Source organism: Sardina pilchardus, chromosome 17 (assembly GCF_963854185.1).
Source record: "Sardina pilchardus chromosome 17, fSarPil1.1, whole genome shotgun sequence".
Classification (NCBI taxonomy): Eukaryota; Metazoa; Chordata; class Actinopteri; order Clupeiformes; family Clupeidae; genus Sardina; species Sardina pilchardus.
In genome coordinates this window covers 16,240,209-16,264,798 of record NC_085010.1, presented here as the reverse complement: position 1 = coordinate 16,264,798, position 24,590 = coordinate 16,240,209, and the positions used below count along the sequence as shown (strand labels likewise).

The 24,590-nt window shown below is 43.4% G+C and overlaps 2 protein-coding genes across 2 annotated transcripts; both read right to left on the bottom strand.

The window, feature by feature from the left end:
* Positions 1 to 697: 697 nt before the first annotated feature.
* Positions 698 to 10,092, bottom strand: LOC134061733 (antigen WC1.1-like). The gene is made up of 19 exons (XM_062517491.1): positions 9,765 to 10,092; positions 9,177 to 9,485; positions 8,662 to 8,961; positions 7,703 to 7,858; positions 7,383 to 7,562; positions 6,615 to 6,929; positions 6,205 to 6,519; positions 5,873 to 6,082; positions 5,624 to 5,683; positions 5,115 to 5,423; positions 4,692 to 4,871; positions 4,390 to 4,488; positions 3,734 to 3,805; positions 3,569 to 3,652; positions 2,278 to 2,352; positions 2,064 to 2,123; positions 1,699 to 1,773; positions 1,415 to 1,555; positions 698 to 1,096 (listed from the first exon to the last, which is right to left on the bottom strand). The coding sequence occupies exons 1-19, from the start codon at positions 10,090 to 10,092 to the stop codon at positions 1,056 to 1,058; spliced, it is 3,309 nt and encodes a 1,102-aa protein (XP_062373475.1). The 3' UTR covers positions 698 to 1,055.
* Positions 10,093 to 21,323: 11,231 nt separating this feature from the next.
* On the bottom strand, positions 21,324 to 24,059 carry snrpf (small nuclear ribonucleoprotein polypeptide F). Its single transcript, XM_062517671.1, has 4 exons — positions 23,933 to 24,059; positions 23,414 to 23,539; positions 22,816 to 22,880; positions 21,324 to 21,604 (listed from the first exon to the last, which is right to left on the bottom strand). The coding sequence occupies exons 1-4, from the start codon at positions 23,933 to 23,935 to the stop codon at positions 21,538 to 21,540; spliced, it is 261 nt and encodes an 86-aa protein (XP_062373655.1). The 5' UTR covers positions 23,936 to 24,059; the 3' UTR covers positions 21,324 to 21,537.
* Between the last annotated feature and the right edge of the window lie 531 nt (positions 24,060 to 24,590).

Below are 24,590 nucleotides of genomic sequence, written 5' to 3'. Positions count from 1 at the left end.
TTTCTTTGAATGGCCAGCAGCCTCTAAATGGCACCAGGTGCTCATTCATCATTACCTCTGGGCCTGGGCTGCACATTAGTGGAGGATGCTCCACCCACCTGTCCAAATCCTCTCTTTTTATTTGAGTGTGTCTTATTCTAGTCAGTATGACACTAAAAATATATAAATTATGCAGGTCTGTTCCTCCAGTAACAAGGGAAATGGGAACTTTTTCAAATTGAATCCAATTTCACTTCATTTAAATTTATATTACAGTATCACCATCATATTCACTGTGAAGATTGACTATGATTTGTAGTCCTGGATCTGTGTATGGAACAATGTGCTTTGACTGAACCAGACACTATTCCACCCAATCAACATGTTGCATCATGCAGTAAGCATGAAAGAGTCTAAAGGTGTAAACGCCCCTAAGCTCAATGTATTGCCAGAGTCGAGGATCAAACAGTAAGTACACATGTGCACTAAGTGAATTTGGTTGTGAAAAACTTTTGTGGTGTAAGATCTATCTGAAGATGTTCACTCTAGACAAGCATTTTTTTTTTTTTAATCTCAGACATAATCACATTTATAAAGGCTTTGAAATAGTAAAATGGGTGAGCTGCAGTATTATTGAAGAACATTGTTTACTTATCATCCATTCAGGGTTACATGGGTCAAGAAGCAAATTTCTAGCTTTTTGGACAGCAATTGCGCATTTTTGCCTGTAGGGGTACATACAACCAACTAAGGAATGTGTCCAGTCAACACACACACAAAATAAAACATATCTGTCATCCAATCAAATTATGGCATGGAGATGGGAGGGATGGGAATATAAATGCTAAAAACACAAATATACATGGCCTACAAATCACAGAATTAAAAAATATATAAAAATCAATGTTTGGAACATAAATGGCATTATAACACCTACAAAATATCAATTGTAAAAATAAGCTTTGCATACTTTTTGTCATAAGCTATCAAATATATAAGGCATCTCAACAATGATCTCAGAGCTCCAGTCCACCACAGCTGATGTGAGTCATCTGCTCTGCTGACCTCCTCATGTGTCACTCCTCAGACTCCGCCCCCACATCATCATAATCAATCCCTAGCAACAACAACAGTAGTCACTCACTCCACTGACCAATCAAAACAAATGTATACTGATCAATACTGAAATCAAGCAATTTGTGTTACATTTTTTTATAACACTGTAATATTTAAGGCATTTACTGCAACAACTAAATTGGTCCAAAAACATTAGATAAAAAAGTGAGTGACAGAAGTGACAGAAATGTAAGCAATATGTAGCCTATAATGCAGTTGAAATCTTAGTGTTAAGCATTGCATTGAAGTAAACACAACAACAACAACAACAACAACAACACAAACAAATATAAATATAACTGGACAATGGACTACTCACCTGTGATGATGCCATCATACTCTTGATCTTGGTCTGCTGTCATCATCCCTGCAACACCTGATGTCATTTGAAGGTCATCTTCATTCATGATGTCATCGTAATACTCCTGTTCTTTTTCATTGGCATGCTTTGTCTCCTTCACTGCTTAAATTAAATAAACATCCAACAATCATGCACATTAAGAAAGACTGGGACAAAATCATTACATTTTTCATGTGTGTATTTCATCTGTGAATATGGTATGGCATAGTAACCTCATGATGAAATAATGATCATACACTCACCCTTGGTCATTTTAACGCCATTCTCATCAGTGGTGATGTCATCATAATCCTCCAGCCCCTCTTCTCTTAAAGACTCTGTGGACAGAAATCCTCTCATTAAATCATCCACCTCCACCAGCCACAGGCTCTATATCATCTCTAATTTCAGCTGCATGTTATACATGGCTTAATAGAATAACACTCCCAGCCCCACTGATCCTGTTAAATTGAAGTCACCCTACTCCATTTACTCCATTTTCCCACTCAATAACTGTCAAATGTGCCATTACAAAATCACCGCTCTCTATTTTTGAATCAATGGAAATTCTGAGTGATTACTAACGGTGGAAAGTCCCAGTGGAGATGTCCAGGGATGACATTCCTACCTGATATGAGTCCCACATCACTGTCTCCCACGTCATCATATCCTGTGTTCTCTATGTAGTCTGTGGAAGGATGGGTGGACAATTGTTTATTAAACAATAAAAAGCCAAACTGACATTTGAGATCCATCTTTGCAAAGAGCAGCATTTTGTGTGAAGTTGCTCCCCTGCTACTGATGAGCACACTCTGCCTCGATCTCTCTTTGATCTCACTCACCAGTCACCTCAGATGACTTCTCCACACTCGTGACGTCATCCTCCACATCATCGTACTCCTCTCTCTTCGCCTCTCCTGAATCAAGCAAAACATCTTTAACATATGCATGACAATATAATACAACGAAATACAATTTATGTAGTGTAATTTCAAAGTAATTCTGGCCGCGGACCAGATTCTAACATTTAAACGCGCTTCGGTGGATTGTCTACACGCAGTTACACGGCGAATGGATAAAAGCAACTCGTGAAAAAGAATATATAGGCACACTGATCGTCTACTTGAGTGATTAAATACTTTTAATGAACTCGGTTGTATTTACCCTTTCAATATTGTGAATAGCAAGCGTAAAAAATTGTAGCCTACATACATTTTGACAATGATGGACTGCTCAACACGGAGCTAAACTTATTCTAATGACTACTTTGGATATAGTATGTCTGACTTTTATTTTGAAATACTTGGTTGACCCACCTCCTGGCATACAATGCTTATTATTTGCCTACAATATTAGTGTCCAGACAGTTAGGCTACTGTGTGTGTTTTAAAGGCAATCTAGTTTTAGCGCATTGATATAGCCTTGTGGTTAGGGTCTCGAGATGAGTCCAAGGTAACATACCAATACGCCTTGCAAGCGACGCAGTTTGTGCAATACCTTCGTATGTTTACTCAGCCTAACTTAACAGTTCATTATAAAGACGGTTATCAGAATAATTGTTCGTATAGGTTACTACATCTACATCATTCTCTACAATCAGCTTGGATTTAGCAGAGAGAGTTTTTTTTGTCAAAAGTTTAAAGACGAACTTCACGGAGACAATAGACCCTATGAAGAGCAATGGAAACAAAACGTTTCGGTCACCTCACCAGGTTTCACAAATAAAAAGGCCGTGAGTTTAATCTGCAACAAAGTTTGCTGCCTGTAAGAAATATACTAGACTGCATCGTCCACGAAACGAAGCGCCACCCTCCGCTCCAGACAGACGCACGAGAGAACGCTGACAGAATGCACAGCAGAATCTAACTTGTAGGCTACTTGTCCTAGATTTCTTCTTTCTCAAATCTGTTAAGACACCCGCGGTATGAGTCGGCTATTTGTAAAATCGATATGGTAAAATAAAAAAAAAAGATTTTTGAATAGTTCGGGCCATAATAGGCTAATCCTGGAGGGCTGCTGGCTGCTCCTCTTCAAAATAACAACAACATAGAAGTAGAAGTAGTAGCCCTAATACTAGCACAGATTAGAGCTAGCGTATCTTTACTGTAAATAAGCCCACCAGAGCAGCCACACCTGTCAATAAAACATCGAGGATGGTCTCGTTTTCATCAGCCGCGACATCATCATACTCCACAGTTGGCTCTCTCTGAGAAGCAACTACAAAAGTAAAGAGAGATCAGTATCAGACATCGAGGGGAGTCCGTGAAAAGGCCAGCAGCCCCCCTCTCGTATCCCTACCTGAGATGGGTCTCCTTTCATCCTCCTGCACGTCTTCATACCAGGAATTTTCAGCGTCAGATTGGAGGCGTGCTGTCAGACAGATAATAACTGTGTTACATTCATTGACCTAAACAAACATAACCGCGCAGTGTGGTTTGTGTAGAGACATTATAAAACACAGACCAACGCGTTAAGCCGGGCAGTCGATTAAATTATCTAAAGTAGGCTACTCAAAGCCTACATGCAAACAGCATGACTGCACACTGTGGTTTGGCAGTTATGATTCTCCTCGCATTTCCCATACGCTCCTATACGGTGTTTTGATGGCAGCTGTGTAACCCCCGAGTGGTTTTCTGCTTCTGATCTTACGACACGAAGCGCTAATAAGTTTCACTCCAACTCTCTCTAAAGATTCTTATCAGTAGGGCAGCTGCACATAACTCTTCTTTTTTTTTTTTACAGATCAGAGAACTAATTCAGGCATTCTGCCAATACTGTGGTTGATCTCTCAATGTGTAACTTGTTTTATTTATTTATTTATTTATTTATTTATTTATTTATTTATTTATTTATTTATTTATTTACAGTTGGCAATATGCCTGTCTGTAGACTTAGCCTCCGTGGTATGAGTTGCATAGCTTCTGAGGTGCACACCTAGCGTGACGACCTCTCACCTCTATGACGACCTTTGGAGGAACCGGCTGTGGTCAGTCTGTGGTCCAGCTCCTCATAGACAGCTTCAATCAGCTCCACATGTTGCCTTTTGGAGAGAGCTGCAGGATAGGAAGAGTAAGGTACCGACCCCCATGATAATATTTAATACACAGTCATTAATTAAAGCATGGACTAAAACATAATGTAAATATTAAATATAAATGTTGTACATTTGATGGCATTAAGGGTTAATTTACACATAATGAATGCATGAATGTAATTAAAAACACTTGTTTATGAAATAATTAAGATGTTGCAGCACCTCTCCTGAGTGCCCTGTTCTGCCCCAACAGCACCACCAGTGAGCCCAGCAGCAGCAGGAGCAGGAGCCCCAGAGTGGCTGCAGCCGCTGGAGAGACAGGAAGCCCTGCAGGCTCACATGGAGGGCTGGTGGTTCTCCCAGGGGTGACTGGAGGAGGGGTGGTGGGAGGAAGAGGGGGCCCTGGAGAGAGTAATATGGTCACATGAAATGCAGAAGGTTTTACATCATCTTATGTCAATGTCTTGTATTAATCGGTTACAATGTCAGAGTATAATCACTGGTATAATCAGTGGTTTTCATGGAGGTCATCTGTTACTCCCTTAATTGTTTTGATGTTGACGTCTTCAGTGTTTTTCCCTGCACCTCATGTACAGTGTATGTTGTCTTTGCTGAGGTAGTTACATCAGCTGAGTGCTCCCTCACCTGTGCAGGTGACCCAGGCGTCCTCCTTATGGATGCAGTCACTCTGATTCAGAGGGGCGCGGCAGCACTCCCACAGGTGGTGCTCATGGCCTGTGCAGTTCACCTCGTCCAGCCAGATGGGGCCGTTCCCCTTTCCAAATGAGCCCTGCTCCCCCCCTTCACGCACAGGCTCCCCACAGTCCAGCTGCCTGCAGACCACCTGGGCGTCCCTCTTGTCCCAGGAGTCGTCACACACCGTCCCCCACCCTCCCTGCAGGAGCACCTCCACCCTCCCTGAGCAGTTAGTGGGACCCCCCACCAGCCTCAGCTCTGGAGACACTGGAGGAGGAGAGAGATTATTAACACACACACACACACACACACACACACACACATAGAGATACACACACTCACACATGCACGCGCACATACACATATACTCAGACGCACAAACTAACACACACACATAGTATAGCATACATTTATAACTTAAACAGTTTTAAAGTGAAAAACAACAGCATTGATCTCACCTGGGCATTCCTTAACTGACTCTTTGTGTATGATATGAGGGTTTGTTCCAGTTCCTGTGTCTGAAGTAGAAAATAAAATAAAAATTAGAGTCCACATATAACTGATTATCATGTGAACAATAATAATACCTCAGCATAACTTTAGAGGGTTCCAATATTGACCTTTACACTCCAGATCAGCAACCGTGCTGCAGTCTGTTCCCCATTGAAAAGGTTTGCACTGCTCAAGGTGTGTGTCGTGCTTCCTACACCGTGGAGGGTTCAGTTGCTTGGCTTTAGTTGGTGTCTCTGTATGGGTCTTCATATAACGTCCACAGCCTAACTGATAGCAAATGACTGAGCCTGTGTTTTTGTCCATGACACTGGAGCATATGTTCCCCCAGGTGCCGTTGTAGTACACCTCTATTACACCGCTACACGGTTCACGGCGTTCTGTGTTCTGTCTCAGCTGAATGAACTCTGGGAAAGACAACAGATATGGAAGTAATTCAGTCTATGACCGTCATTTCAAACACACACTAATGAATAATTCAATAAAATGTATACATTTTAAGCTACTGTCAGCCAAATGGTGTTTGTACCTGAGCACATGACCCGCACATCCTCTTTGTGTGAGCAGTCGTGCCGCCCCCACTCTGCTGGGGGACACTCCCACAGGCTCGTCTCGTCTCCTGTGCAGTTCACCTCGCTCAGCCAGATGGGCAGATCTCCTGGGGGAATGGATGCAGGGACCTCAGCACTGAGGGCTGTGCCACACTGCAGCTGTCTGCACACTACCTGGGCATCCTGCATGTCCCAGGAGTCGTCACACACAGTCCCCCACGAGCCGTTGTGGAGAACCTCCAGCCTGCCAGCACAGTCTCCTCCAAATCCTGTCAACCTGACTAGCCGAGGGCCTGATATGGGGAAAAGCGATACATGAACACACTAGAAAAAGGTTTATATATAATTGTGCTGTTGGATCATTGGTAGACTTTGACAATGTACACACCTGAACAGACAACAGTCACCTGCTGGCTAGAAGTACAGTTTGGTATCTGTGGAGAGCTGCAGTTTCCCAGATGAGACTCACGTCCAGAACAATGGATCCCTGAGACACACCCATCGCCCTCTGTGTCAGTAGAACCAGAGAACCTAACAGCAGAACCGCAGGCCAGCTGTCTGCACACCACGGAGACTACAGACTGACTCCAGGAGTCCAGCAGAACTCTCCTCCACCTCTGACTGACGTAAACCTCCACCGCTCCCTCACACCGCCTCTCTCCAGACAAGCGCACCGTCCCATTGTACTGAGAGAGGGAGGAACCTGCAAAACTTCTTCAGTTTAATATACAGTTTATATGCGTACACAGTTTTCATCAGCTATAAATTACCATGATACATGAATTACTCAAAGCAATCAGTTATCAATTCATCTATACTGAGCAACCTAAACATTTGCCATTCTTGATATTTTGTTCTCAGAGATGTTATACAGTACATGTGCTCATCTGAGCAGAAAAGCATTCTGTCTATGGGTGTCCTGTCCAACCTTCCAAATCAACCAATAAACCATGTATCATACAGTACATGTTAATTCTAAATAAACCTCTTCTGGTATTTGTTTCTCTGGGGATGAGCTCACCTGAGCAGATCACTCCAGCATCCTGTCTATGGGAGCATGCAGCTCGACGCCACGAGGAGATTCCACATCTTGAGAGGCCAGTTTCATTCCCCTCACACACAAACACATCAGGCCAGATGCTTCCACCCCCCTCACCAAACCACTCTGCCCCTACAACAGCCACAGCACTCCCACACTGCAACTGGTGGCAGAGCACGCTGGAGGCCCTCATATCCCAGGATGCATCACACACTGTGCCCCACTCTCTGAGGTACTTTATCTCCACTCGGCCTGAGCAGGAGTCACTGCCATTGGCCAGTCTGGCATCAGTGTATCCTGCAAAGGGCCCGGTGTCAGACCATTTAAATGCGTTTTTGTGTACAAATGTTGTCGAGTTATAAGAATCAATTAAAAAAAATAGTTTTGAAATGAGGGAAATAAGAATGAAACTAATGTCCAAGGATATGAGCTCTTACCAGAACAAACTAACCCTTGATCCCTATCATGTGAGCAGTTGTGGTTCATAGGGGATGTTGGACAGAGTTGAATCTGAGTCTCGCTGCCTCCACACTGGATCTCCTCCGACCACACCTGGCCCGCTCCTTCTCCAAATGCAGCTGCTCCCAGCACCTCTACAGGAGCCCCACAGTCCAGTTCTCGACACACAACCTCTGCATCCTGCAAGTCGAATGTGGTGCTGCACACTGTTCCCCAGGTGATCCCATGTTCCACCTCCACTCTTCCAGAACACTGGTGGAAACCGCTCACTAGCCTGGGAACTCTGTGATCTGTGTTGTAATTAGAACTTTGCATTGAGCAATCAAAAACCTCAGGTATGATGCATAATACTGATTTTCTTATTTAAAGCTGCTGCTCAGTAGGGGTTGGAAAAACTAAATTTGAGATGGCACATTTCTGCTGGTGAAAAGTTATCAATACATTGACACCAAGTTTCTATACATTCCATTATCTAAATAATGTAATGGGTATTTCCATAATTATACGGCAGCCATGTGTTCACCTTACCTGAGCAGGTGACTCCAATATTGTCTTTAGGCTGGCATGTGTGCTTATTCAATCCTTTATGAGAACAGTTCTTTAGTCTGGTCTCCCATCCCACACAGCCAACCTCAGCCATCAAGACTCTCCCTGCTCCAACTCCAAAGAGGGCATCTGAGAAGGAATCTACAGCATCTCCACACCCCAACTCTCTACACACAACTGCTGTATCAAAGTGGTCCCAATAAGCATCACACACTGTGCCCCACTCTCCCTCATGATAAACCTCCACTCTCCCAGAACAGCGACTGGGCCCATCCACTAGCCTCACTGTATCTGTGGGTTGAGAAAATAGAGATACATCTCAGCTCTCTCTGAAATATCAACAGCAGGAATATTGAACAATAATCGCAATGTTCCACTTTCCTTAGATTACCTTCACAAATTAACCCAATATCGTGCTTGTGAGAGCAGTTGTAGTTCATAGGGGATGTTGGGCAGAGGTGAATCTGAGTCTCGTTGCCTCCACACTGGATCTCCTCTGACCACACCTGGTCCTCTCCCTCTCCAAATGCAGCTGCTCCCAGCACCTCTACAGGAGCCCCACAGCCCAGCTGTCGACACACAACCTCTGCATCCTGCTGGTCAAATGTGGCGTTGCATACAGTGTGTCTGGTCTCCTTATGAAGCAGCTCCACTCTCCCAGAGCAGTGAGAACGGCCCACCAGTTGGACTCCTGCAATTAGTAATTTGATACAATAAAATGTGTATGAGTACATTCACAATACTTATATACAGCTAGAAATAGCATAATATATGCTTAATATGCATAGTTTGATAACATACATATTTAAATATGTTCTGTAAATGTTTGCATTACGCTTAAAATGTAGCATTATGATAATGTGACATGAGTAATATGTATGATTAATTACAATATCATTTTATCACCTGAGCAGATGACTCCTGCATCCTGATGGTGACCACAGTTTTCTGCACCCCATCTTTGTGGCATGCAGTACTTCACTGTTGACTCAGACCCCACACACTGAACATCTTTCATCCAAATGTTTCCTGAGCCCTGTCCAAACTGAGCACCTTTTAGAGCTTCTACAGACTCTCCACAGCCCAGCTCTCTACACACCACTGCAGCATCATGCAGGTCCCATCCGTTATCACACACTGTGCCCCACTGTCCTCTGTGTAGAACTTCAACTCTTCCAGAACAGCGACTGCTGCCATTCACCAACCTCAGTCCATCTAGAAGGGTCATAGAGATGAGAACGTATTGAGGGTGCATAACTGACGGCATGCTATAATGACTCCAATAATAATATATTTTGTCTGTACCTCTGCAGATCAGTCCATCATTCACATGAAAACAGTTGTGGTTTAGAGCAAAATAAATTATTTCAGCTGGACATGCTTAATAAAATGTTCCAGAGATTTCACACACTGACCAATGTTTTACAAAGTTATATGACACGGTGTGATTATGGCTATTATTATATTGATTATTATCAGTTGCTGTCAGTTTACCTGAGCAGATGACTCCTGCATCCTGATGATGACCACAGTTTTCTGCACCCCATCTGTGTGACTTGCAGTCCTTCACTGTTGACTCAGACCCCACACACTCCACATCTTTCATCCAAATTCCTCCTGAGCCCTGTCCAAACTGAGGACCTTTGAGAGCTTCTGCAGCCTCTCCACAGCCCAGCTCTCTACACACCACTGTAGCATCACGCAGGTCCCATCCGTTATCACACACTGTGCCCCACTGTCCTCTGTGTAGAACTTCAACTCTTCCAGAACAACGAGTGACACCATTCACCAACCTTAAGTCATCTAGGGAGAGATGAGTCATGATATTTAATTATAGATGGTATGTTTTTCAGTATGTTCACCATAGTGCAATTTCCACACTCACAAGTCAGCCTCACTAGGCTGGGTAAACCCAGCGATTTGGATTTTGAATGTACAAGAGTATGGTAGGACCGGGCTGATGCTTGGTGGGAGCAGATGACAAAGAGCAGGCAGAGTAATGACAGGCTCTTAGCATCCAGTCTACTTTTAGCACATCTTTTAGCACATTTCAGAGTGGTTAGTGTAGCTGACAGTGTGGCTTTTGCAGTCCACCCTGCACATGCTGAGGCCAAACTGACAGGTTTCAGTCAGATGAAGCTCTTGTGATGTTTTCTTGTGACACCATGTAGATGGCGCTCTTGCACTGTGAAGATTTAGACTGAGGGGGTCCAGTTTTCAGGAGTCTCGCCTATTCAGGGACCTGGGACCAGAGACCAAGCAGCTAGCTGCCAGCTCTTGTGCGTGGGATGTTATATGCCCTGCACCTGCATCAGGAGCTGCCAAGACTGGCCCTGCGGCATTAACCTGAGGTCCTACAGTACATCCAGGTTTGAGTCGGCAAGTGCAGGGTGATACGTATGATTGAGTGGCCCTCTGGTAGAGCTGAGATGGGTGTGTGTTGGGGAACGGCATGAGGAGCGTTAGCAGTCAGGAGTGCACTAATGTATCCAGGCCAAGCGATGGGTTGTCAGTCATCGAGGATTGAGAACCACACTTATTATAAGCAGTATCTCTCTATGTAAACAGGTTGACCGGTCCAGCAATATAGCATGTGATGTTATGGCATGTCTGTGTTTAGGCTCCACTTTGATGGTTGTGGGCAGCTTCTGGACTGCAAGACAACGGAGGTGTTCTATGCAGCAGATGAATGAAGTGCACATAGTGACCACAGATGCGTGCGTGCCCACAATAACTGTCTCATCACCAGGTGGCAGAGCTGAGGGAGCGTAAGACACCCTGGTGGTTGATGAACGCCACCGTCGCTGTGCAGTCTGTTTTGATTCAGACATGACAACCCAACAGCCGGGGGGTTGGAGGTGCTTCAGAGCAGGAAACACTGCTGTAGATCTAGTGTGTTGATGTGGAGGCATCTCTGGGTGCTCGTCCACACACACTGGCACTGGCCCTCGTACACGGCCCTTCAGCTGTGGAGGGAGCCATCTGGGGTCTCTGCCGTCCAGCAGTTCACCTGGCTCAGCTTCACACCAGTGCTAACTGTCTCTGAGGAACACCAGTGGGACAGTGTAGTCCAAGACTGTCTCTTCAATCTGAGCAGCCTGTGATGGCCAGTCTTAGCAGTCTTTGGTATGGGTGCGCACTGGCGATCTCTCCCAGGCTATGCCAGCATGAATATCTGCCTGCTGATTGCATGTCTGGTAGGAAGTCAAGGCCCCGCAACCTACCTGTAATTAGCGTAAGGAATCTGTATTGTTCAGTCCAGAGTCCCCAACCTACAGGTAGGTGTGTGTACCGTGGTGGTCAGAGTGTATGACCTCATGGTGGATGCGATGCAAGAGGACCCCAGCTTACCTCCAAGCCCTGGACCAGCACTCTCCCCATACCCATGCAGTTCACGCACACTGGCATCCCTCACACATCCACCAGCCATACTCCTCCTATCCCAGGGTGCCCCACACACTAGCGCTTCACCCATCTCTGGGGCCCCTCACACAGGGGTCAACCTATCATAGGGGTCCATCAAACGGCTCACACATTGGGGACGCCTGCAATGTCCTTACGGCAAGCCATCCCACACCATATGTAATGAAGAGAGAGAACAGTGACCCCATCAAGCCTTGAAACCAGGTCTCCAGTCCAGAATACTAAATCTGCAGCTTAGCAGCCAGGCTCATTGGTGTGGCATTCAGAGCGCAAATAAACTCAACCTTACTGACAGCACTCCATCACAGAGCCCAAACACAAAGGAAATCCAAAATGGGGAGAGGTCAAATCCAACAAGGGGTCCAGGGCTGAAAAACAGAAACTATAAGGCCTTTCCCGATATGCCAAACTACATCCCATATTAAAGCTACCTCATGGATTTAAAAAGCTACCAGGTGAAAGACGCAAGCTGGTGCCCCCTTGTGGATGAGGTGTGTTTGTGAAAGTGTACTGTCTACCTAAGTGTACAGACAGCACATCATAACAATGACAGATTGGTTATTACATGCTTGGGGTCAAGGTTGAGCTTAAGACATTCCAGCCTCTGAGTGGCTGAAAGAGAGCACTGACCAGTTGACCCATAAACCCAGCTGGCTGGGATGACTGAGAGTGGCCGCCCAGTGGCGTTCTACTGTAGGAATGTATGTGCATGCACTTGTAGAGAAGGGAGAGGGCAGTTATCCTCGCTGGCCTTGACCCTTGGTCTCCAGGTTACTAAACCTGCAGTTTGACCGCAACACCAAAGAGCCAGACTTGTTGGAATGGCAATCCATCACAATGACCCCATCTCTCACACATCCACCAGCAGTACTGGGATGGGAGAAGTACTGCTGGTGCATGTGTGAAGTTCTCACATAGTGCTTTATCCATCTCTCAGGTCCCTCAAACAGGGGTCAACCTATCCTGGGGGTCATTCATGTGGCTCACACATTGAACAGGTGTCCAAGGGAGTTTGCAACTTGATTGCAACACCAAAGAGCCAGGTTCATTGGTATGGCAGTCAGAGCACTAACTCAACTGTAGTGACAGTACACCATCACAACATTTTGGTATACCAAATGCACTGTCTATATAACAGTAGCATTTTGTATGTGTGTTTGTGTGTGCATGTTTGTGTGTGCGCGTGTGCGTGCGTGTGTGCGTGCGTGCGTGTGAGATTGTGTGTATGTCTATGTCTTTGTGTGTTTGTGTGTGTGTGTGTGTGTGTGTGTGTGTGTGTAACCAGAATTGGACAATGATTCAGCATCAATGTTGAACTTTTATATCACAACATATTGGCACAAGCGAGACAAGATATTGGGTATTTGCTGCTGGATTTTGATTGAGTCAGCCAAATGACATTCAGGAGATGTGGGCAAATGTAGATAATGTACATTCAAAGATGTAGCTTAAGCAGGTATTATGACATACATACAGTACATACATTTATTGCAGTACATTACATAAACAGAATTTCATGAATTTTAATGAAAAACATAACATATTGAGAGGTTAGCACCTGCCAGTCACAAAATACTGGAAATTGTAGCACCACAGTTTTGCATTGATCTTTCACTTGGTTAAGTTAAAATGATCAGGAATTATGATGTGCAGCCACATAAAGCATTACACTTGTGATCATTGTAGTTATAATGTGTTAATAGAATTGTACTGTAATATGTTTTTTTTAATTCATTTTAATTATTTGAATTTGAATGAACAAATTAAATATCAAAACAGAGTTAAACTGCATACCTGAACAAATGACTCCAGCATCTCTGGAATGATAATACCCTCTTTTACTCCAGTCTTCCCATCCTCTTTGTTTACAGTTCTTCAGTGTGGACTCTGATCCCTTACACTCCACCCAAACCATCCAGATTTTCCCTGATCCCTCTCCAAAGTGAGCTCTACCCAGAGCCTTTACAGCATCACCACAGTCCAGATCTCTACACACCACTGCAGCATCAGTCATATCCCACAAATAGTCATACACGGTGCCCCACTCTCTAGCATGATAAACCTCCACTCTCCCAGAGCATCGACTGCCTCCATTCACCAACCTGACAGTATCTAAAGAAGAGACAGAGACAAAGAGATAAGTATGATTGATCAACTCATATTAATTTAGCGTGCTAGTGCTAGGCATTCATACTAGTCTGACGTATCCAGAACTCATTTCTGTTCAGAATGTGAATCTGAAACTGGAGAACTGGGATGTGATTATGAGCCGTGTTTCAGCGGATACAGGGGAAAACGCCTCCCCACACACACACACAAACACACACACACACACACACACACACACACACACGCACTCGTACCATTACATGCCCCCCACACACTCACACCCACATTTAGAAACTGGCTGGCACATGCATGCACACACACACACACACACACACACACACACACACACACACAGTAGCACACAAGCAGAGACACACATACCCACGCACAGACTCATATGCACACACACAGACATGCACACAAGCACAAGTTTGCTCACAAACACAAACATAAACATGAATGCGCACCCACTTACAAACATATCCACACGCAAGGACACACACCCACACACACCCACATAAAAACACACACATGCAGGCAAGCAGGCACACACACACACACACACACACGGAATGGAATGCTCTTCCTAGTAATCTGAAAAGCTTTACAGATTACAACACGTTCTCACGTGAAGTGAAAAAATGGATTCTGAGCAATCAGTCTTGCCAGCATTAATCATAGCATTTATACAAATGTATTGGTGTGAGTGAGTGCGAGTGTGTGAGTGTGTGTGTGTGTGTGTGTGTGTGTGTGTGTGTGTGTGTGTGTGTGTGTGTGTGTGAGTGAGTGTGTGAGTGAGTGTGTGTGTGTGTGAGTGTGTGTGTGAGTGTGTGTGTGTGTGTGTGTGTGTGTGTGAGTGTGTGTGTGTGTGTGTGTGTGTGTGTGAGTAAGTGCGTGTGTGTGAGCGAGTGAGTGAGTGAGTGTGTATGAGTGTTATTTTCTTATTTCTTTTCTTATCACTCTTAACTAATATACACTCTTAACTTATAACAAGCCCACGTCACACAAGGGACCACATGAGGTGATCAAAGGAAACAAACCAATTTCATATCATTCAATTCAAACAGCAACAAAGTGACCAACACAAATAGGAGGCACAACAGCTACCAAAATAAGCGCGTAATTCACTGAAAGTTACCAAACGACACCTAAAGCGCCACAAAATGGCGACCTACCAAATGGCAATAAAATGGCCACCTATACCACCACATGCTCCGCAATGGATACACTGCTAAAAGGGATGTGTTAAAATGACACATCTCTGAGTGTGTTCAGGGACAACACATTTTGTGTCAATTTCAGCATACACTGTAGCAATTGTGTGGCTGGCTGGTATGTTTGCAATTCTCAATACAAACAATTTCAAACTGGTTAGCACATTATTCAGCACTAACACAAGACTACAACTATCACAAGTTACTCTACAATATCTAGAATGGCCTGATAGACATTAGTACTGAAAAATGTATTCAAGCACACCTTAAACAAGCACACCACTGTGAAAGAATGCTGTTAAGATTTTAGACTTCAAACCTTTCAGCATAAATAAGAGAGACTAAGAAAAAATCTGATCATATTTTTCTAAAAGTATTCATTTGATTTTGTGGAATAAATGATATCCTACCTTGTTGGTTGGTCAGGGCCACAGAGGCAAAGAGCATAATCCACAGGCAGCCCTCCATCTTCATCTCCCCCCAGCAGAAGCTCTGAGTTTGGGCTCAGCAGACAGCAGCAGACAGCACAACCCTCACCTCTGCTCCCCCAGACTCACTGACACAACTGTGCCTTCCTCTCCCCACCTAGACCCTATGCGCATCCCTGAGCCGCCTATCACACTCGATGTGACCATATTAGCAGAGCGATAGGAAATCATCAAAAGCATTTCAGTGTCAAATCAGAAGGCGCTGTTAAGACCGCTCTCCATATATGTCAAACTGGTAGTGAGCACAGAGGGAGAGAGAGAGAGAGAGAGAGAGAGAGAGAGAGAGAGAGAGAGAGAGAGAGAGCAGAGAGTGCGTCTCTACACTCAGCCCACCCCCTGCGCACTCTCATCATTGAAGTCACACAGACTCATCCTTGTGGTCAGGAAGTCACTGCACCTACCAAAGATTTGTGCTTGTTGGAGGGGGGTGCAGGTGGCATACGGTGTGTAAACAGGATCTGTTGCTCCTGCCAAAGCAAAATAGCCTCAAATAACTTCAAACCTGTTCAAAATTAACTTAAGAATTGTTTTCCAAAAGATATACTGTATAAGTAGATTTCAGTATGAGGAAGAATATAAAATAATGTGTGTATCCACATATTTATATTAATCTTCTTCCCAAAGTGTGTTTGGTGATAATGATAACAATAATAAACTCTTTTAAGACTCATTTTTGTCTTCAGTGGCTACTCAGGAGAGGTCACAAGTTCATATTTTCCCCTGCAAATGGAGTCTGAGAGCCAAAACCAAAAGCTTAATTCTGTGAGGAGTCATGTGTTGTGTAAAATAATTGTATATGAATAAGTGAAAAATGTGTTACACATTTCAAATATTGTTTACATGCAATGCCTTAGCATGTGTGGACTTCTATACAGTACATTCTGCAATATTGAATGATGAACAGAGACCTGATATGACCTTGCAATGTCATGTATCATCCACTGAGGGGCGCACAAAACACCAAAAATACTACAGGGATTCCATCTATGTCTGGAGCATTGCCAGTTAGGTGAAAATATATTTAAAAACGAGCATATAGATCTGTTTACCATAAATAAATAAATAAATAAATAATCTCATTGACTGCAAATAGCTTACAGTCAGTTCTGACACCTTTGTCACAGGTGAACAAAGGTGCAATGGAATGTTTGCAGAAATCCTAGTTTGATGGTGAACTACAATCATGGATATAGCCTAATCTTTAGGCTACTGTATATCCAGCTCTAGGTGTTGACACTGCTCTTCAATCAGTACCGTCTCAAACCACTAGCGGCTCTCACCCTCTGCAAGACATCATGTTGTTATCCCATAAGGACCACAGAGAATCACGGAGAGAGGCATTTGACCCTGTCCAGACGGCTTGTGTGATTTGATGTGGTGAAAAGTCAGAAGTACATTCTGTTTATTCTAATAATGCAAGTGCATATAAATACATATATCCAGTCAGCATGAGATACTGTAAGTGCGATGTGATGCAACAAGCACAGAGGGAACACTAATGAGTATCAAAAAAATATGCCAGCAGTGAAATTAACCTGAATTATGATGCCATGACAGACCAGTATACTGGATAAGATGGATAGGATACCAGTTCAGTAGAGAGGCCAGTAACAGTCACTATGTGTGCTGTAAGATGGATAGGATGTTATAGTTCAAATAAATGCGCACATCAAAATAGAGGTGCCGGAGCCAAAAAGTTAAGACCCAAAATGAAGTAAAAGGTCCGCACACTTGCTCTCGATTCATTTGATTTATTAGAAGTTACGATTTGAGACGTATGGCTCTTTTCAAGGGTTAGCTGCAGTTCATAATCTGACCACAGTTTTACATGTGGCAATAGGGGGGGCGCTGTGGAGCTCCTGACAGAGACCATCAGGCCCATGACAGGAGTGAGTAGCCAGGGTCACCATGGTGCTCTGTCTGAGATAGTGATGTACTGACAAAAATATGATGCATTTCAATTTAATGTAAAGTACCATGACATGGATGCTAATTTATGGCCCACTGTCCTACAGATTCAATTCTTGACCCTGATCAATAGGCACCATTTTTCAGCACTACGGACAGCGACAGCTGGCCTTGGCCTGTCCAAAGGAGGTCATTCAGAAACTGTGAATGGAATGGTTATAAATTGAAAACGCTTTATTTTATTTGACATTTTAGGTGAACATTTTATTTGTTCATGCATCCACCGTATGACGTAACAATTGTGGTTAGTCCATTAGTCCAAGTATTTAACAGTGTTTGGATGTCGTATAAATGATTGCATAGGCCTATTGCATATTGACTTAAACAAGTAAGTAATCAAGTAAGTAAATAAGTAAGTAAGTAAATAAAAGCAATTTCTTTCTCTCTCACACATTCTCACACACACACACACACTAGGGCTGAACGATTATGGAAAATAATCTAATTGCGATTTCTCTTGCCAATATTGCGAAGCCTGGTGTAAAGATTAAAATGAAAGTCAGTAACAAGTCACACAAACAAAAGTGCAGATTGCAAAAACATCAAAATATTAATAGCCTAAATCTTAGCCTATTGATAATTCACTTTAATGAACGTGATATGTTCTGCATACAGAAATTCCTGATAATCATGGCTGCACAGCACACTGCACTGACTATTCCAACTCCGTCCCTTTAATTCAGCTGTCTGGTTGAAGCCTCAAAATATTGTAAACAAAGTAGCCTAGCATAGTTGGCTATCTTATCATAGTCTACTGGTTGGACGGGTCAGTTTCCCCACGTCTGTTTCAAGGTAGATAAATACTTTGTTCTCCTTGGGATAAGCCCTTTTGAGTCTTTAAGTTGGAAAACATCTGTATTGAGATGATCAGTCAATTTTAACGCAAGAGTTTTAGATGTCTGCAGCATGCTAATAATGATGCTAAACGGATTTTATATAACTTAGCTAATCGTCTTCTATGCGTCATTGCTTTCACGATTGTGAATGTTTTATTTGGATTGAATGTGCATGTCGAGGGGCGGGTGTCCATTGACCGCGCACGACAGAGAGAGAGTGAGTGAGAGAGAGAGAGAGAGAGAGAGAGAGGGGATGGATGGAGAGGGAGAGAAAGCGGGCCAAGGAGAGGGGTTTGAATCTATACCGTTTGGTGAATTTGCACGCATAGTCTACAATGAAAACTTGCGAAAGACATTCATGCTTTCACCCGAGCAGCGCAGGTGCACCAGTGCAACCTAGAATTTGTTTCAGTCGCTCTCTTAAAAATGTTGGTTCAATGGTTCTATCGAGCAGCTTGCCGAGTTCACTCTCTGATACTGTTTCAAATATTTGCTACTTTACGCTCTCATGTCACGTGACCAGAGGGTAATCGCAGCCTTTGCGGTTAGAAAATTGCACTTCATCATATCGCGATATTATCGCAAATGCAATATATCGTTCAGCCCTAACACACACACACACACACACACACACACACACACACACACACACACACACACACACACACACACACACACACACACACACACACACACACACACACACACACACACACACACACACACACACACACACACACACACACACACACACACTGTCCCTCCCCACCATAGTGAACTTTCTATTCATAGCCCCTATTCCAGGTCAAATGATTTGAAAAAGAAAAAAAAAGCCTTATCACAGACGATATTGTGAACTTTTAGACGTGTGTTGTGTTTGAGTGGACAGCAGCCTCTAAATGGCACCAGGCAGGCGCTCATTCACCATGAGCTTTTTTTCAACCAAGGGGTCACATTTTGCTATCATGACAGGACAGTGAGAAGGCCGACCGGAACCAAGCGGGAGAGAGCTTGGATGGGGTCGGGAAATGACCCGGGTCCCCGTGGACACCTGAGGTGCCTCTCATTCAGCGTTTATACGTCCTCCCTCGCTCCTCTGGCCTCGATCCTCACCGATGTACATAAAGAATGATGGGGAGGCAACAATGGGATAGTATATCCCTTCTTCTATCTTTCCTTATGTAGATCAGCGAGGATCGAGGCCCGAGGAGCGAGGGAGAACGTATAAACGCTGAATGAGAGAGGCACCCCTGGATACCTGCCGCACATGGCATGAGTTGCTCCACAGCACCCCCTATTTGTGTTTTGCTAGTGTGTACTTTTTACTTCTAATAAATTTGCATCATTTTCTTCAACGTAGCAAAATATGAAGTGGTAAAGTTGGAAGGGTCTTAATACTTTACCAACACCAAATACATGGCAAAGAAGGGTCACCAGAGGATGTACTTCCTAAGGTGTCTGACTATCTGTCATCATCACATACGGCATCACGTCTTGGTATCCTGGCAGCACCATGGACAAAAGGAATGCCGTAGAACACGTCATCATCACTACAGCACAGAAAATCATCGTAGGAAATTCACAGAACCCGCTGTAGCAAGAGGGCCCTAAGCATTTGTAAGCACCCAACCCATCCTGGACACTGCCTCTTCAACAGAGCTACAGAGCACTCTATGCCCGCACCAGTAACAAAAATGCTGATGATGACATATTTTGATGTCAATAAGTAGGCGATTTATTTCAACATAGCATATTCGCTCCATAGGGTTAAGCTCTGGTGGTATTGCTGCCATCTAGTGGTGTTTCTCTGAAACTGGCACATGACTACACCCAGCCCAGACAAGAGACGATATGTCCTCTAGACGTACCGCATAGCGGTACAAAATAAAATATTACTGCCACTCAGTCCTGCACATTCTCGCCGCAAAAATAGCTCACGCCTGTCAGTTTGTCTCCATTTCCCACTCCGTCCCCTACACTTGCAACTGTTATGTAAATGAGTGTGTGTGTGTGTGTGTGTGTTTGTGTGAGCCTTTTAAAAATGTCTTTTTCAACATCATCCTGTACCGTTGTTGTAGTATGGTGTCTATCGTGTTGATTGGCAGGATTGCTGACTTTGCTTCTGGATTTAACATGAATCGCCCCCTTGTTTTGCAGATGTGTTCAGCCTATGGTGTCACAGACACCTCTTATTGACTCCAGTTCAAAATGAAATGTTTGTGATGCTCCACTTTGTTGTCTAATAAACACACTAAAGTTTCAAAGTATTTGAAGTACTACTTAAGTATGACAAGTAGCCCATTATAGAACATGTTAAAAGGATTGAAGTAGAAGTACAAACTAGTTAAGAGAACTAGAGAAAGTATCCGAGGTCAGGTGGCGTGACAGCCCCTCCCTTGCTATACTTTTTGTCCCCCCCTAAGCTTTTAATGTGCCATATTCTGCCAACATCTATTTCACAAGTATAGTTTTACAGCTACACATCCTCCTAGTTACAATTACTTGATTCCATATCCATATCCAAAGCCACATCATTATGTTGTTTGCATTGCATATTGTTTCCCTCATTTATCGAGCTAGGACGGTGATCAATTTAGATTTGAATGGCAGAGTTCACCTTCAAAAGGGCTGTGTGTGGAATTCAGCAGGATATGAGTTGTAGACTACTGGACAGCCCATAGCGTTTGTGAAGCTCTCCCACTAACTTGCATTGAGATACAAAGTTGCGATACCATGGTCCGAACGGGGTCTGAGGCTAACATGCTAATTTTTGGATGGTCTGAACAACACAAATAAAGCATAGGCGCTTCTGACAAAAAGGTAATTTCTTCACATCTGGTTGTTACACAGCCCTTCACGGGAAGACTCACCAAAACGGCACCAAGCATCAGTGGCATCTTCAAAGTCAGTACATTTTGAATAAACTTCTCTGATTTATCTGTCCCTTAACATGATTACTGATGTGCCAACTCACACAGTCCACTTATTAATTACAGTAATTTACATCCACGTATATTTAAGAAAAAAACATAATCACTGTAATTTATTTTTTGTTTCAAAAGTTTGCACCATCAGAAAAAGAACAACATCCATGCCATATTTTTTCAAGAAACTAGTAGAGTCCAAAATGTCCACATAGGACAATGTAAAAATAAAAAGGTAAATTCAGCAGTCGTGGTGTCAGGGATGAGGGGGTAAAGTGTGTGTGTGTGTGTGTGATGTGTCTTCATCATTCTCTCATTTCTCCATCCTCCTCCTCTTCTTCCACTCCCCGGATGTACAAAACATTGTTACACCTGTAGGACAGAGACAGAGTGGGCAACGTATGATGAAAACCTGTCTGGCCCAAGTCAATCACATATTTCACACACACAGCAATGCGAGCTGGCATCCGTTACACGAGGTTAGAGGAAAACTACAGCTTTTTTTTTTTTTACCAAAGATCTCAGTTTCTCAAGATCACAGAGTACTGCTGTTATGGGGGCAAAAAAAAAACCAAAACAACACATTCTACCAAGCTTGAGTTGCTACTGCCAGGCAGCTACAGAACTATACTATAGGGGGCATGAAGATGGGGGCTCGGGAACATGAGATGACTGTTTTGGACTGCGCACAGCATGGGGTGCCTCTGATTGGTCTTTTTATACATCCTCCCTTCCTTCCTCAGTCCTCGTTCCCACTGATCTAGATTAAGAATGATGGGGCGGCAACAATGGGATGGTCTATCCAGTGTTAGTTACAGATCAGTGGGAACGAGCCTGGAGGACCGAGCATCGAGGTTGAGAGGCACCCATGATGTCATTAAAGGTGGAGTCAGTCAGTGTGGTTACATGTACAGAAGAACCTGATTAAAGCAACACTAAAGGTTTTTTTGTACCTTAAAATAATGTTCCCAAAATCATTTCAGTGGTTCATCAACTCATAACAGGGTGAACGGCACTTCTGCATTCGCTTCACAGCCCTCTATCGGCTATAACAGCACTATGTAAGTTTACCAGATCGGGTAGCGTATCTGTAGTACGATGTAATGAGATATTAGAAACTGCAATTCCTTCTTTGCATGTAACTGCAGTGACTAATTCTGCCCAAATGTGCTTCATTTCATTTCACTTCATTTGGCCTCAATAGTTAATCAAACTGCACCCCAAGTGAAATTACTTGTGGACTGGTCCAAGCCCAATTTTCAGGGCCAGGATTTTGAATGAACAACAGTTTAAGCAGTTGGTTTTATTTGTTGAGTAAATACAGTGAAGAGACTGCTACAGGCCTAAGGCGCACTTAACTGAATCTGACAAACCATTTATTGGTGTAGTATTACAGACCTCACTTTTAAAATTGAGATTAGATTAAGGATCCATGTTTTAATCCAGAAGTACAGCAATACACATTCTGATCATGCAAATCTAAAGTTATCGAATATCTTGTCCTGACTGAGCATTACTCAATGTAGATATACTGTGGATGGTTGATGTAAGCACAGAGATCCACATATGGTTGGAAAACTTACCGAACCAAAACCTCTCCTAGATGTCCCGCCAACGCCCCATCTACGTACTCCTCTGTGTTTGCCAGCTAGAGTGAAATAAAAACAGACAGAAATATAAAGACTGCAGTGATGTGGAGAAGTCAGGCAAATCTGGAGGAGTGCTCTTGATGAACAAAGCTACATCGATCACAGTATATTACGAGGGCAAGTAGAGAGTGAATGTAGAGAGTCAGAATGTAGAGTCAGAATGCATGAATAAATATTGTATACAATATTTATTCATGCTTTCTGACTCTCTACATTCATTTGATATGATTTCATTGTGGCATTTGCTGAGAAACAAATAGTTTGCAACACAAGCTGGACATGAATCAAACATTCTTTGGAAGGCCCATCCAAGTAAGTGGGGCATCCTGCAGCCTAATGAAGAGCCGTGTAATAAGCTACCCAGTGGGCCTTATGTAGAGCCTGCTAAACCTTCACAGAACCAGTGAAGAGAATGCAGTTTGGTACCAATTCAACAGTTAAAACAACGTTCATTGATGTGTGCTGTAATTCTTGGAGTGGTTATAAGAAAAGGCATTAGTTGCATTGCGTAGAATGGTCGAATGTAGCTTACCTGCATATTCATATAGCCGTCTACGGAGACGAGATAACCTTTGTATTCCATTCCCCACTTCAGCTTGACCATCACAGGCTTGCCCGTCAGGCCGTTTAGGAATGGTTTCGGATTCAACGGTAAACTCTACAGTAGAAACGGTAAACGGAGCATAGTTTCGGTCTGTCCAGTTACATAAAGTTATCATTTCCAGCATGTGCTTAGCGTTCTAGCCTATGTGTCTTATAGCTCCTGATTGCGTGAGTAAAAATTTTTTTTTTCAAGCTATCGCCAGTCCATACACGAAACAGAATACCGGTGCTTCATAACATGTTCTATGTGATATTTGATGCAAAAATACCTTTCAGTTATTTTGAATGGGCTATGATAGCAGTTAGCTAGCAACTGTATGCTAACTGTTAGTACTTCATCAACGCCGAGACGTAGGGAAAACGTTGCATGAGTATAGCTAGCCGTCAAAGACGATTCAATTCAGTTTACTGACAAAAGTGTAATAAACAACGCCCTATATTAACTCACCATTTCTGTTCAAATGTAACTGCGTTCCTTCTTTTTTTCTTTATGTTGTTGTGTTTAGCAGTCTACAATGAATTACCAACACGCCTTGCCGCCGCCGCCGCCGAGGAACTTCCTGGTAACCTTTGAACTTTGCCTTGTTCTTCATCGTGAGAAAGTGAGATAGCGTCCCCTACTGACCTGGCATGACCATTGCCAGATAGGGCCCTTTTTTTCTTGTGTGGGTCTGTCCATGGTCTTGTCTTGTGTCCCATGGGGATAGGCAAATGATTATCACATTTTTGTTTTGGCACAAATAACTAATCTCATCAATTAAAGCGGCCCTGTGCAAGCTACCTTAAAAAGGCATGGAAAACCTGGCAAAAACCACTCAGAGCCTTTTTGGTACTGCTAAGCTTACTATCCATGCAATGCATGTCTTTTGCCGACAGTCAGCAATATTTCACAGTGAAAGTTTTTCTTTATTTTTTTGCAGTTCAAGCCCTGAAAACAGAACTGTGTATAGTGCACATCCTGGATGACTCTGTGTGTGTGTGTGTGTGTGTGTGTGTGTGTGTGTGTGTATGGGGGACGGGGGGATTATACCAAAATATTGTTGCCTGATATAAAGCACACCTCAAATAGTGGCAACTCTAACTAGTGCTGCTTTAAAGTCCATTTT

Excerpts from the sequence above, each read along its gene's own strand:
- LOC134061733 (XM_062517491.1), bottom strand. The coding sequence starts at position 10,092 with ATGACTCATCTCTCCCTAGATGACTTAAGGTTGGTGAATGGTGTCACT. Across the intron at positions 6,083-6,204 it reads TGTGCGGGTCATGTGCTCAG|AGTTCATTCAGCTGAGACAG; the intron begins GTACAAACACCA and ends TGTCTTTCCCAG. Across the intron at positions 2,124-2,277 it reads GAAGTCATCTGAGGTGACTG|ACTACATAGAGAACACAGGA; the intron begins GTGAGTGAGATC and ends ATCCTTCCACAG.
- snrpf (XM_062517671.1), bottom strand. Across the intron at positions 22,881-23,413 it reads ACGGCTATATGAATATGCAG|CTGGCAAACACAGAGGAGTA; the intron begins GTAAGCTACATT and ends ATTTCACTCTAG. Across the intron at positions 21,605-22,815 it reads CTAGGAGAGGTTTTGGTTCG|GTGTAACAATGTTTTGTACA; the intron begins GTAAGTTTTCCA and ends TCTGTCCTACAG.